Genomic DNA, 13,074 nt, shown 5'->3' with positions numbered 1-13,074 from the left:
CGCAACAATGCCTGGCTTCTAAAAAATTTGCCGATGAATACGCTTCTCGGTAATGCGATTTTTGAGTACTGCCGCTTTGGTATCCAAACCGCAGGCGGAACACGCAATGACGAGAGGAGGCGGCTCTGGTTTTCGACTTCGCCTGCGCGCACAGCGTTCCGTCGCCGATGAGCCTCGAACAGGGCGAACGGCGAGCGCGTTTACAGCAAGCGCTACTTTGGCGCCATCTATAGCGATTGGGGCATACCTTACCGATGACGTCATCGGAGTGCAGACGACGGCACGCACTACTCACTTAGCGAGTGTCGCCGCAGCGCAACCAGCATTCACACACGGCCAGTCTCGAGGGCAGCGCGCCTATGCCGCCGTGCCCTCTTCCTCCGTTCTCCTCTTCACGCTCTCCGCTATTGTCTTCTTACATTCTCAGCTACCCGGGAAGCAGCGCCTAATGGCAGTTCTGTAAAGGACTTCAGTTGACCTCTCTGCGATATCCCCTTTAGTTGTGCAGCCTTGTCGCAGAAATAATTTAGCTGTAGTACTGCAAAGCTGCTGAGCAGCACAGAGTGCACCAGAGATGACACAATTTTGAACTCCAGGAGTGCAGAGCAAACCTCTGCGTTGCCTCTCTTGCAGTGTCCTGGCACCGACACTGCTGCTCAGAACTGAGAGGCCTTTTGTCTGTTTACACACGGCACTGCAAACAAAGTGCCAGGAAACAGGCGCAAGGGACACCACTGCTAGGAGTATACTGAAACGCCTTTAATGCACAATATTTTGTCCTTCGGCAGTACAACGAACTTGAATTTCGATTTAAACTGTGTACTTAGCGCTTGATACATAAGCCTTCCAAAACTGCCTTTCATTTTGCCTGTTGTGCAAGGCTAGTAAATTATGCAATCGAGACATGCTCTTATAATGCCTGCTCTGAGGTAAAAGATTTTGAAGGACAAACTGCGTTAATTAGAGGCACTCGTAACTGCAGCTAATATTGACATAAAGAAATAACAGAAAATAAGTCACTTGTTTCTTAATGCAGGCACTGTTGGAATAGAGCATAGAGCAGGGAATTGGTGCGCTTAATGACTTAAAGTGTTTGTCGCCTCAGTGAAACACAACTACTATTTAAGACTGAAGATGGTTAAACATCTAATTAGGACAGAAGACTGGTGGCCTCATGATAAAAATTGTGCGTCAGCTGGGAGCAATAAGGAATTCGTTGACATAGTAAAAGTGTGACGCATGACTTAAAACGGAAATGAGTGCAAATCAGGATAAAGCGTCTAGATTTCCTACTGATCCATCGTCGGTGAACTGCGCATGCAGGAAGTCAAAAAGGTGGGAAAGTAAGGCAACAGTGGTGCAAAGAAAAACACAGCTGACAAAAAAATTGGAGAGAGCACTTCCGCTCTGCCTTAAGGGTATGACGCGATAGCATAATGGATCAACTTCCATATATGCCGAAGGCTATTCTCTACATTCATAGATCCCTAGCAGTCGTATTCTTCATGGCGCAGTGGTGCAGCAGTTAAACGATACTCCACTGCAGGTGCTCCCAGCGGTGGGCATAGCGGCCCAGGCTACTCTTCCGAGCTACCATTCGTTAATATAACTGGCACGGTGGGCAGTGCTCTCACTATCCGGTGGGCAGGTTGTAATGAAGCCTTGAAATCACATGACCTTGGAGTCCCACCTGCATACTAGATTGCTCTCTGGGCACCGCCTGCGACAGCCATGCCCGTGACTTTTAGCTCAGAACACCGACTCAGAATTTTTTGGAGAACGGGCCTTTAACGCTGTCCGCGTTAAAAATGGCAGGGTTTTAACGTATATAATCCGAGAAGACGTGCGAAATCAACTGTATGTAGCCTGATTGGCTCATATGTTTCCTTTGCTCAATCATCGGCATCTCTGGCAACGATATTAGACTCAGGTTTTAAACTTGTTCAGGCTATGAGGGACGCCGTAGTGAAGGACTCCGGAAATTTCGACCACCTGTGGTTTTTAACGTGCACTCACATCGCACAGCACACGGGCCTCCAGAATTTCACCTCCATTGAAATTCGACCGCCTTGACCGGGATGGAACCCAAGTCTTTCGGGTCAGCAGCCGAGCGCCATACCCACTGAGCCACCGCGGGGGCTCAGGTTAAGCTTACATCAAAGTTAGCTGAACTAATCTGTTCATGCCGCAGGTGGAAGTTGATGGGGACGATGGTGTGCAGTCGATAGTGGGAAAGCATGGTGCAGTATAACGCGAGGGGTGATTGGCTACGGCGATAGCATAGTGCTCGCGTGCACTGGCCAGCGAAGCTAATCAGATCGCACCGCCATAAATAAACGAAATGTTCATTTTATTTATTTATTGAAGGTATACACTTCCCCAATTATTCAGCTCTTGCAGCTTTGATCGTAAAGTAGAGCTTCGGTCTAAAACAGTGGTAGGGTTTTAACGTATTTAAGGCGAGTAGACGTTCGGAAGCATGTGTTCATTCTTCGCCTCTTCCTTCTGGCATATGCACGCAACAGCTTTTCTCGCTCTTAATCGGCCTACATTTGGTCGCAACTGGCGCGGCGCTGCTCCGAACTAACCCGAGCTTACCCGAGTTACTCCGATCACACAAAAGAAGATACTTGCTCAGAGTTGGTTCTCCATGTGGTCGAAATTATTAAGCCCTCCACTATGGCACCTCTTTCTTCCTTTCTTCTCTCATTCCCTCCTTTATCCCTTCCCTTATACGGCGCGGTTCAGGTGTACGTCGATATGTGAGGCATATACTGCGGCATTTCCTTTCCCCGAATACGAATTTTCATTTTTTCTTAGTTGGTTCGCCTGGAGTAGATCTTTCACACTAAAACTAAAAAGGGCTGAATCAGTGGCTTCGTGGACAGTACTTGAGGAGGAAGAGAAATCAATGGAAGAGGCAGGAGAACCAGGAGACCAAGCTTGGAGTGCGCTTTCAAAACTCAGGTATCATTTTGACTGTAATGCAGCTCTTGGGGAAGGCTGCACAATGGCATTAAGATTTTAATGCCTTGTAAGCTTACAGGCGGACAGCGAAGAGAACGTCATCAATAAGAGAAAGCCCTGCGCAACGCCAATGCTGGCTGATACGAAACAAATTGTAAAGATAGGAGCCTAGGTGAGCCGTCCAGAAGTGTTCGTCCTGTTTTCCAGAGAGGCACCAGGAATGTGAGAAAAGCAGCAGGTAAAAGCCGAGGTAGCCAAAAAGACAACAGGTCCATGGAGAAGATAAAGGAACGATTGTACGTTGGAATATTTGCAGGTTGCAGGTTGGAATATTTTAATGCGATCGCATTAAAGCATCGTTCTTCGGAAACTAGGGTGTGGCCGTCGGCATCGGCGCAGTCTGATTTGTGAGCGACAAGTTCCCGGAGAAACAACCTATGTGAGCCTCAAGGTTACGCGACATTGTGGCGTTTTGACGACCTGTCCACCGAATTGTTGCCATGCTAACCACAGTGGCCGGTGCCAGCTAAGTTAATGACACTCACGACCAGATTTCTCGGGAAGAGCAACACTTAGTCGCACAAGTACCAGCGGTGGCAGCACCGTCCTTCGCCTGGCAGTGCATGGCCCATTGCCTAACCGCTGCACCACTGCACTAGGAACGGTATGGGGACTCCCTGGGATTGCGTCACACCCTTAAAGCGGAGCTTTAGTGTCCCACTCAGTCTTTTGTAACAATGTTGCTGAAATTAGCATCCTGATCCTCGTTATTTTAAACGTTTGGAGCTTGACGGCAACTACGCTTGTATTTTGACATTGGTGGATTGTTGTTGCGTGAATAAATGTGCGGACTCTTTTGTACGATTTTTTGGGAGGAGGGGGTGATTTACAAACGAGGGGCAGTGTCAGAAAAATGGTGCATTATAAACAAACCGTCACGCCGCGAAAGGAAGCACGCAGAGCAGGCTTTCAAAGGCTCTCGGCTGACGGCGAAGATTCCTAGAGTTACCAGGGGAAGCACGTAGAATTGTGAGTACTGCGGTGATTGCTTATCCACAACCCTGCTGAAATTTTCTCTTTTTTGTGGCCGATCACTACAGGACAGCTGGCTGGAGGCTGAGAAGTCGTTTGTGCCGCCCAAGCTGCGTTTGTGAGAGTCAGCACCTCTGCTGCACAGTGCGTCGAGCCACAGGAGTTACGCGCGCTGCTCTGGAAGCGAAGTTGGCCTATAGAGAGAATTTAGGGCTTGCTCCTGCAGCTTCCTCAGGTCGACGGGTTGTCGCAGTTTCCAGTGAAAACTGACTGCTTCGTGTACTGCGGCAAATTTCTGCGCATGATTTTGTGATCTCGCTCAAGTGTAGCATTCTGCGCCTGCAGTGATAATTCAGCTGTAATCACTGTATAACTCCATGTTATATGCTATATGAACGATTGTTGTTTTGTGACCCTTTGATTGGTTTTATATTTTGCGACCATCGAAAACTGGGCACCAAGAGGCCACCCCCTTTCTTTATCAATATCATCAGCGTAACTACGCCCAATACAGGAAAAAAGCCTCTCCCATATCCATTCACCTGACCCTTTCTTACTGGGTAGTTAAAGCTCGGTGCAGGCTGTCATGTTAAATCCCCGACGACTCCCTTTTTGAGCAGCACAGCTGCCGAAACGTTGTGAGTGCATTCGGTACTGTCACAACGCGAAACTTCTTAAAAAAGAATAAATACACTCTCAAGTCAGATGACGCAACGCTTTGCACAAAGAAACGCCTGCAAGGTGTGATAGAGGAAGCCCGCAGAAAGCCCTCGATACTGAAGAGAACACTTGAAATGTCGGAAGCTGGGAAGGCTTGCCTTGAAGTCTGATGTTTTGATGGCCGCAAGAAAACATTATATATGAACACGAACAAATCACGCAGGACCAACATAGGGCCTCTTTGCCTCGCGGACTATGAACCAAGTTTTCAAGGCGGAAGCTTGAAAGCAATAAGCAGAGGGCATTGGCTAGGAGCCGCCGCAATGACTGAGTAATCAGTGCCACTCAGCGAGCAGCGGTCTGGTGATTGCAGGATCACTCCGGCGCAGACAGCATAGCAGATTGGGTAGCATAGTGCGAAACCAAAGCATCGCAAGGAAAATCATGCGGATAATTGTTTCCACCGCAGCGCATGGCCTAGAGAGTTGAATTCCGAGTACCTCTTTTTTTATCCGCTGAGGATGTTTAAAATGGCCGCGCTTTCTTGAAGCAGGAGACGTACATGATGTGAAGATGTTGGAGTTAGGCGCCTCGGAAGTCACAGTTAACTACATGCCCCCGACGATCGACACGCCGTCATGCTTCCTCATAATGAACGTTTCCATATTATGGGCTTACAATTCTGGCTGATTTTAGTGTGTTTTACCAGAGCCGCGCGGGTGGTAAGGCCAAAATTGTAACGTGTGAAGATGGTAGCCGTTGCACCGTGCTTTCCCGCATTTTCCACGTGGGAGTAATTACTGCAGCTAGCGTATTTATCAAACGAGAGTGCTAAATTCTCTGTTGGCGACAGAAAAATACTCCTTGTGCTCTGTGCCTGAAGTGCTTCTAAAGAAATGCGAGCATGGTGCTGTGTGTCGCTGTTCTTAGAAAACGCGAAGTTTGGTCAAGAACCAGCCAAGCCCAAACTTTTCGCGCTTCTGCTCTTAGAACATGGTCGGCACTGAAACCACTTGGCGGATGGTGGATTTAAGGAGGGCAGCAGTGAGGCCCGGCTTTCCAATTCTAACTTTTGTTATCATCTTATCTGTAAGAATAATGTCACTGTTCATTTGGTAGCCATGCTGGCTCTGTTGTTTTTATTTCGTCTTAAGTCGTATACCAGGATTAAATAGATTTCCCTATAAACGTAACCCACTGCGTAACTGCACGGATGAAAAGTAATCATTCTTTCACCACTAACTTGAAAAAGTTTGCTTTGCTGTGTCTATCAGTCCCCGAGGCTATGTTAGTTGTCGAAAAGAAGAAATAGCGACCACCCATGTTCCAGTGCAAAATATGTTGTAGTAGCCCTTACCATTTGTCATCTTTATTTTACAATATTCTTTGTGTAACCTAAGCGCGATCAGCTATGCAGTCTAATCTCTTGGTCCTTTTACATCGTTTACTTAAAAGGTGGCTTAATTCAACCATTAGTTACTCTGCAATCTTACCTTCAATATTTAGCTTTGATATCTTCCTTAAAAACAGAGCTGATGACTTAGGCAGTGGTGGTGTGCATATGGCTACAAATTACGAACTTCTCACGATTACGTTTTCTCACGATTTCGTTCAATCCCCGTTCGAAATGAATTTGCGTTCTTTGCACCACACGTTTTCCAACGATTCTTGTTCGCATTTGCGACCGTCCGCCTAATGCCGAGAATTCTTTTGCACTCTTCTTTCATGACTCAGTGAGCACCCTATGTAATAACGAAAACACGGCTATCATTCTTGGTGATTTCAATCTTTATTCAATAAGCTCGTCGGATCCTCCATCAATGCCCACCAACTGCATGCCAGTAAGAGAATTTGTAAATACGTGCCTGACCTTCGTATTAACACAGGTAGTTATCACTCCCACACGCGTCACGAATCACTCCGCCAACGTCGTGGACCTTGCACTAACTACTCATCCTCAAAATGTCTCTTCGATAACTTGTACGGATGGCGTCAGCGATCCCATGGAGCTTCACTTAACATTCTTTTGCACGTGCTCAATAACAAAAAATAGAGAGAATTACCGTATACGATACAGGTTATTACGCAAATATAAACAGCGGACAAACAACCTTTCTTGACAATTTCGCGAGTAATTTCCCGCTTTGCTCCATCTAACCAAAATGGTTCCTTTCCAAATCTGAATTTGAGCGCATAATAAACCTTGAAGGAATATCTAGCGCAACTAAGCCTTGGATAAACACGACACTAACACGGCGCTGTGTGTATATGTCCTATCTATGTCCCCCGTTAAGTCGCTTGATTAATAGTTATTAAACAAGAAATAAAAAAAATCCCAGTCTTCGGACCTGCGTAGCTGGATCTAGCGAGGACTACCTTACTCAAATTACACACTTTGCAACTACAGTAAGACTAAAGAAAACGGGGCAAATACCCTGTAGGTTGGGTTTGTCATAGTAATTCTTCGAGCTAATAAAATTTTTTCGTTCTATCCTGTTGCGCATTGCCTGTTGAACTAGGACCAGAGTTGATGCTTCTCAAAAAGCACAGCTGCTCCAGCGGCAATGTATTCAGCCTCAGTCAGCATATGCAGATGCACCAAGTTACAAATAGTGGGCGCAGCAGAGCTAGACGTTTATTCAGCCATTTTGTTCCTGCTGCATCCAGCACTACAGAAGCCTTCCTTCTACGATGAGGGTGCCCTGTCTGTGACGTCACCGGACAGTGCGAAGAGCCCGCACAGCACGCAGAGCTTTCTTGACTGCCGTTATGCGGTCGTATCGATGACCACACTGACCGGCGTCTTCTCCTTCGTACTCAAGGCCGAAGAAAGCCCAGCCGATGTTTTTCGTGGTCGTGTTCATGGCACGCCTCACCTTGTAGACCTGGAGGTGAACCAAAACGATAAAAATGGCGCGTATCAATGAGTTTCTGGACTTCTAGAAATTTTGTAAAATGTTCTGTTATACTTTTGGGGGCAAGCTCGGTATCTTCAATTCTCTACGCTTACGTGTCCATACAGAAGTTTTGTGTTTTCGTATTATAAGGATTTATTCCACAAGCACTCCTTAACATATGCTCACATTTCCAAACAATGCTCTTCCGTAAACCGAATTACCTGGGCGTACAAACTTGACCCGGGAGTCTACCATATCTCCAACCCCACTGCCGTCCAGTGAGAAGCCATGCTGTCCAGCTCTGACCTGGCTGACCAGCGCAAGCTGGTAGACTGGGGCAGGCTGACGGCGGCCGCTCCTGAACGGGGCAAAACTCTTATGGAACTCAATGATCGTTTTACATTGTCCCCATCGTACACTCTGCCTACTCTCCGGATACCAATCTGCCATTGTCTGAAAATCCTTACAAGAGCTCTGCATAGCAGAGACCCGTGCTACTTGTAGCAGTATGAACTAAGCCTTGCGGCATCATCGCAACATGCCCTGCGCATAGTGAGCAAACTGCCCACCGTGGCAGATGGCGGTTAATGATTGGTCGCTTTGGAAGGTCAACCTGGGCCGCAAAGGCCCACTGCTGAGAGCACCTCTCATCGCAAAGCAGTGGCGCATCGCTTAACCGCTGCACCACTGCGCTAGGAGGAGTATGAGGACCCTCAGAGATGTATTAAATCAAAGGAGAAAATGACATTCGGCAGTTATGAAAATTAACCCACTACGCTATTGCATCATACCCTTAAAGCGGAAGTTAGGTTCCCCTGCAATTTTTTTCTCTCTTCACGAAGCTAGAATGCCTGTACACAGAATGAAGCAGTTTTACAGCGAAAGCTGTTAGCCGCCCATCACTGGGTTTCGCGTCGTCGGCGCAAAGGCGGGTGCTGGCGCACCCACCAGTTGCACCTGTCAACTTTGGTCGCATAAGCCTACGAGTGGCTGTTTCGAACAGCCGCCAGCCATTGCAGGGGTGCATCACGGGACCACTACACCAGCGCGTCGGGAATACATTCCCAAAAATAAACGGCTAAAAACCTCGTAACGTTACACAGTCATTACCGTCCTGTGAGTGTTTTTGGTCATGGAGAAACTGCCTGTTCAATGAAACAGAAAGGCTAATAACCGGTAGCGCGATGTCCATGGGATGCTCGCCTAGACGTCAACGCCCCAAATATGCTTCAGCGTTTTGCTTCCGCTGGCTGCCACGGATGCGAGACATTTCAGGGAATATATTTCGGGCAAACTGATATTTACGCAGCTCCTGAAAATTACCCTCAGCCAGGAATATTTCAGCAGTCACAAACCCAAAGAAAAATTTGATTCAGAATTTTCAGTCAGAATGCTAGACTTAATTACGTTGTTTATTTTATTGCATTAGAATCACTTTAAGTTTCAAGATCAGGTGAAGCATTAAATTGCTGCGCATTGTGCTCTGATTTGTTGCTAAGCAGTGGATGTCAGACATGGGATTTACGTAAGGCCGCAACAAAAAAGTATTTTTTCCGATTCTATTCAATTCTTGCCAATCAGCGGTCCGTTAGACAGATTATAGTGAATACCAGAGCATGGGACAGTTATAGTCCAAGATGAGTAGTAATGAAGTGTTCGAAAGAAATGGTTGTATCACCGTCACTCCATTCTATGTGTATAAAGATCGCCGTATAACTATACACGCCAGCAGTAATCAGGCCGCAGTTAGGTAAATACCTTAAATTGGGTAATAAAAAGAAATAAATTAAAGAGCCGAGCTTGCAGCGCCAGATGGCAATACGGGCTAGTTATAGAGATAGTAATTAGATACAGATCCACAGGCAGACGCGCTAGTCATGCGTGGTTAGCGACGCTACTGAAGAAAGAGCGCGCGTATTTGATAGGCCAATCTAGTTCAGGGAGATTACCTGTTTAGGACTTTCGGTTGGCTGCCTCATAAGTAAGAACTGTGCTGTCATAGTCCTGCAAGCGTTCTACTACAGTGCGGCAAAGACCTGTTTGCGTGCTCTCTCTCTGCATTCCTGGCACCATGAAACATATGCAGTGACGCTTAGCGGCTCTTCTGTCGTGTTAGCGTCCAACTATTCATGTTATAACTCCCGAATATATATAATTTTACAGCGAAACTCTCACAATAACTTATGAATATTACGGCGAACCACTGAGAAAACGGACCAAACAACGCTTTTCTCCCCGCGCCGATACTTATTGGACCAGCACGTAGCACTGCTGCAGCGTGGCGTCATGAAAATCCCACATAAAAACTCTTCATAAAGGTTAGTCTCTGAACGATATCGCTAGGCTTAACAGCGTTGTATACAAGTGCTCCAGACTGCCGCGAGCGTACGGAACTCTGACTAGAGCGCTGTGCTTTAGATCGCAGCCTCTATTCCAATGGCCAGCTGGGCGATCAATAAGCGTCGTTACAACTAGCACCAGCGACGGGAGGGCTACTGACCTTGTTTTGTAAGATTTCGACGTCCTCATAGACGTAAACCCCAGCCATGGATTCCTCTTTGGCAAAGTACATATCACTGACGTTGTGGTACCTCCTCGGCTGTCCACACATCTGCACGTAAAGGAGAACAAGAAAAAGTGATGCGCCAGCAGCTTTCTGCAAAAAAAAAAACGAAATGTGGGGAACTTCAGTTTCACAAACCGCTTGACCTTTACAAAGCCCTAAACTTAACAAACCCTCTTCACATCGCGTGGCATGGGGCGGGAGAAAATCGGGAGAGATATTGGGCAGCCTGCCAGGGCAGTCGCAGGTGGTGCAGGCAAAGTTAATTCCAGATCTAATGGAGCAGCCATTGCCCTGCAGTGGACGCTGATGGGCTGATGACGATGACGCTGCAAGTACTCCTGGACTTTGCACTCCGATTTCATCGTATCAAGCACACATTTTTACTTTCACTCGCAGCATTTCTCTGTTATTCTTTTCTACGAGGCTTTATTGACATTCGATGAACTTATAAATACAGCAGTGGCTAAACCGTAAGTGGGGATTAAGTTTCATTCAACAAGCTCCTATAAGCAAAATTCTCACGCATTAAAATGGGAGTTCTTGTTGTTATAGAAGCTTCCATCAGCGAGATTGAAATTATTCGACATTAATAGGTAAGCATGCATAAATACTGTAATACAAGGAAGTGTTATTTGAGCAAATGATGCCACTGAAAAGCAATAAGATTATGCAAAATGCGTCAGGCTACATCAAGTCTTTAAAGGTGAACACGTTCAGTGAGGCTTAGCGTTAAATGCGGTGGAATACTCGAGAGTCGTTTCTATAAAGAAAAATATTGCATTTGATCTACGCCTACAATCTGGAGGACATAAATTACCGCATGACTATCGTGTCATAAGCCATCACATTTTCATTACTGAGATAATTCAGTGGTGTAGTCGTTGACCTGAGCCTAAAGAGAACACACCCTTAAAATTCAGTGATCACATGGCTAACGGACGTTGATTTGAGAGGAGTATGAAAAACTTTCCGCCTCCTGGGTTGTAACTTTTTATTCGGATTTTGCGAATATCGAAGTTTTTGAAAACGAATCGAATGAGAAATTTGATTGTCAATAAACGTCAAATGTGTTTATTCCCAATCATATTTTTATTTTCACATACCGAAACTTTGTCACCGGGGTGGCTCAGTGGTTATGGCGCTCAGCTGCTGACCCGAAAGACGCGGGTTCGATTCCGGCCGTGGCGGTCGAATTTCGATGGAGGCGAAATTCTAGAGGCCCGGGTACTGTGCGATGTCAGCGCACGTTAAGGATCCCAAGGTGGTCGAAATTTCCGGAGCCCTTCACTACGGCGGCCCTCATAGCCCGAGTCGCTTTGGGACGTTAAACCTCCATAAACCATAAACCAAAACATACCAGAACTTTGCTAAAGAATGAGCCATTAATCTTTAAGCGGGCGGCTATGTAGCAAACTCGTGCATGCCGAATGCACTGCCACCCGCCAGAGTCGGCGCTGCTGTCTATCTTACTCCGTGAGCATGAGCTTCCCCGCTCTGTCAAGCTACACGTGGCGCTGCAGGATGATCTGGATCTGAGCTAGTTGGCTCATAATGCAAATGAAACAGCAGCAAACGAGGGACGCCAGACAAAAAAAAAGAGACGTGACACAACGTCGTGTTTGACAGCTATGTGCGGAACGTAGCGAGCACGTAGGCAAAGGAATGTCATCGACCGTACGCGCAAGTAATACTAAAAAACTTCGTCGTGCATCTATCGCTAACCAAACGGCTGACGGCAGTTCTTAGGCGCGCAGTGGAACAATTGTCGCGGTACTTGGACACTACAAGTTGCCTGTAACGATAACAAATCCAAACTCATCCTAAAAAAAAGGGGGAGGGTGTGCACAAAAAGAAACGAGGCGCTTAGAATTGTTTCACGCCAGTATTTTTCAGCGTTTCCTGAAGCGGGAGACAGAATTTCAGAAAATGTGGTTCAGTTCGGGAGGAGTCGTTCATTCAGGCTGACGACAAAGACCGTTTGATCCCTGAAGTGCACGCTAACATATTTTATATGCTTTATGCACTCTATTTATACGGACTCGTGTTCAGAATTTGCTTCGGCGACGTGAGCAACGGAGTCGTGCTCGTACTCTCGCTTGCCTTGATTCTGCCTCGTTAACACGAAATGCAGCGTCTTCGCATTTTCAGTGTAGGGCACCGCTTACTAGCATACTACGAGCCAATGACGGCTCGTACGATCGCTTTGAGATTGTGGCATTCCGCCATGCCGTCTGAGCCACAGTCACAAGAGAGGACGTTTTCACAATTGCATTCTACTGATAGACACAGTGACGCCATCCAGTCTATCGCCGTTGTCGTCGATAGTTATTTTTTTTTTTGCATGTGCAGCGCTTTTACCAGGCCACCTGTTCGCAAAGACGGTCTTATATTGTACTGGTTTAAACTTCTGCGTTACGGGCTTAGTTTTAGTCATGATTGACAACAGCGCAGCAGAAGATTCGGAGATGCATATATTCTTCCCTTCCCCTAATAAATTTCGGTTGAAGTCAGCGCTTGTTTTAACTAGTCGCTCGTTAGTCCGTGTTTGCTGCGCTGTTGCGAATAATGAATACATACCAACTCGCCCAACTTTCTTTACCGTTCATCAATGTTATTACTAGTTGGAGACACCTGGCGGGAATGTGGAGAAATGAGGAGGATGAGGAAAAACGTTCATTGAGCTGTAAGATTGGTGAGATTCGCGGAATCGGATGGTGTCTTCCATCTTAGCAGTGGCCGTCTGCCCCTAGCCCAGGGCTCCGCTGGATGCTGCTGCCAGCTGAGCCCGTCGGATCAGCCCAAGCTGGACGTCCTAACGGTCGCTGGACAGCACTCCTTCCCACTGCTCCGCACTCGGGTTTGGTATTATTGATACCGCATCTATCTTAGACGTGATAGTGTTAGAGTGGACTTTCGGCGAAGACACCGGCACCACAACGAAATTTCTCATTG

The 13,074-nt window shown here is 46.8% G+C and overlaps 1 protein-coding gene across 1 annotated transcript in view; it reads right to left on the bottom strand.

Moving 5' to 3' along the window:
- Positions 1-7,272: 7,272 nt before the first annotated feature.
- LOC144132504 (uncharacterized) overlaps positions 7,273-13,074 on the bottom strand; it is a 47,847-nt gene continuing 42,045 nt past the window's right edge. The window contains exons 16-17 of the mRNA XM_077664967.1: positions 10,057-10,167; positions 7,273-7,544 (exon numbers count right to left, since the gene is read on the bottom strand). Coding sequence (XP_077521093.1) covers positions 7,374-7,544; positions 10,057-10,167 — 282 coding nt within the window. The 3' untranslated portion in view covers positions 7,273-7,373. The remainder of the gene's footprint in view (positions 7,545-10,056; positions 10,168-13,074) is intronic.

The sequence above is a fragment of the Amblyomma americanum genome, chromosome 5 (assembly GCF_052857255.1).
Source record: "Amblyomma americanum isolate KBUSLIRL-KWMA chromosome 5, ASM5285725v1, whole genome shotgun sequence".
NCBI lineage: Eukaryota > Metazoa > Arthropoda > Arachnida > Ixodida > Ixodidae > Amblyomma > Amblyomma americanum.
This window is presented reverse-complemented; position numbering and strand designations above follow the sequence as displayed.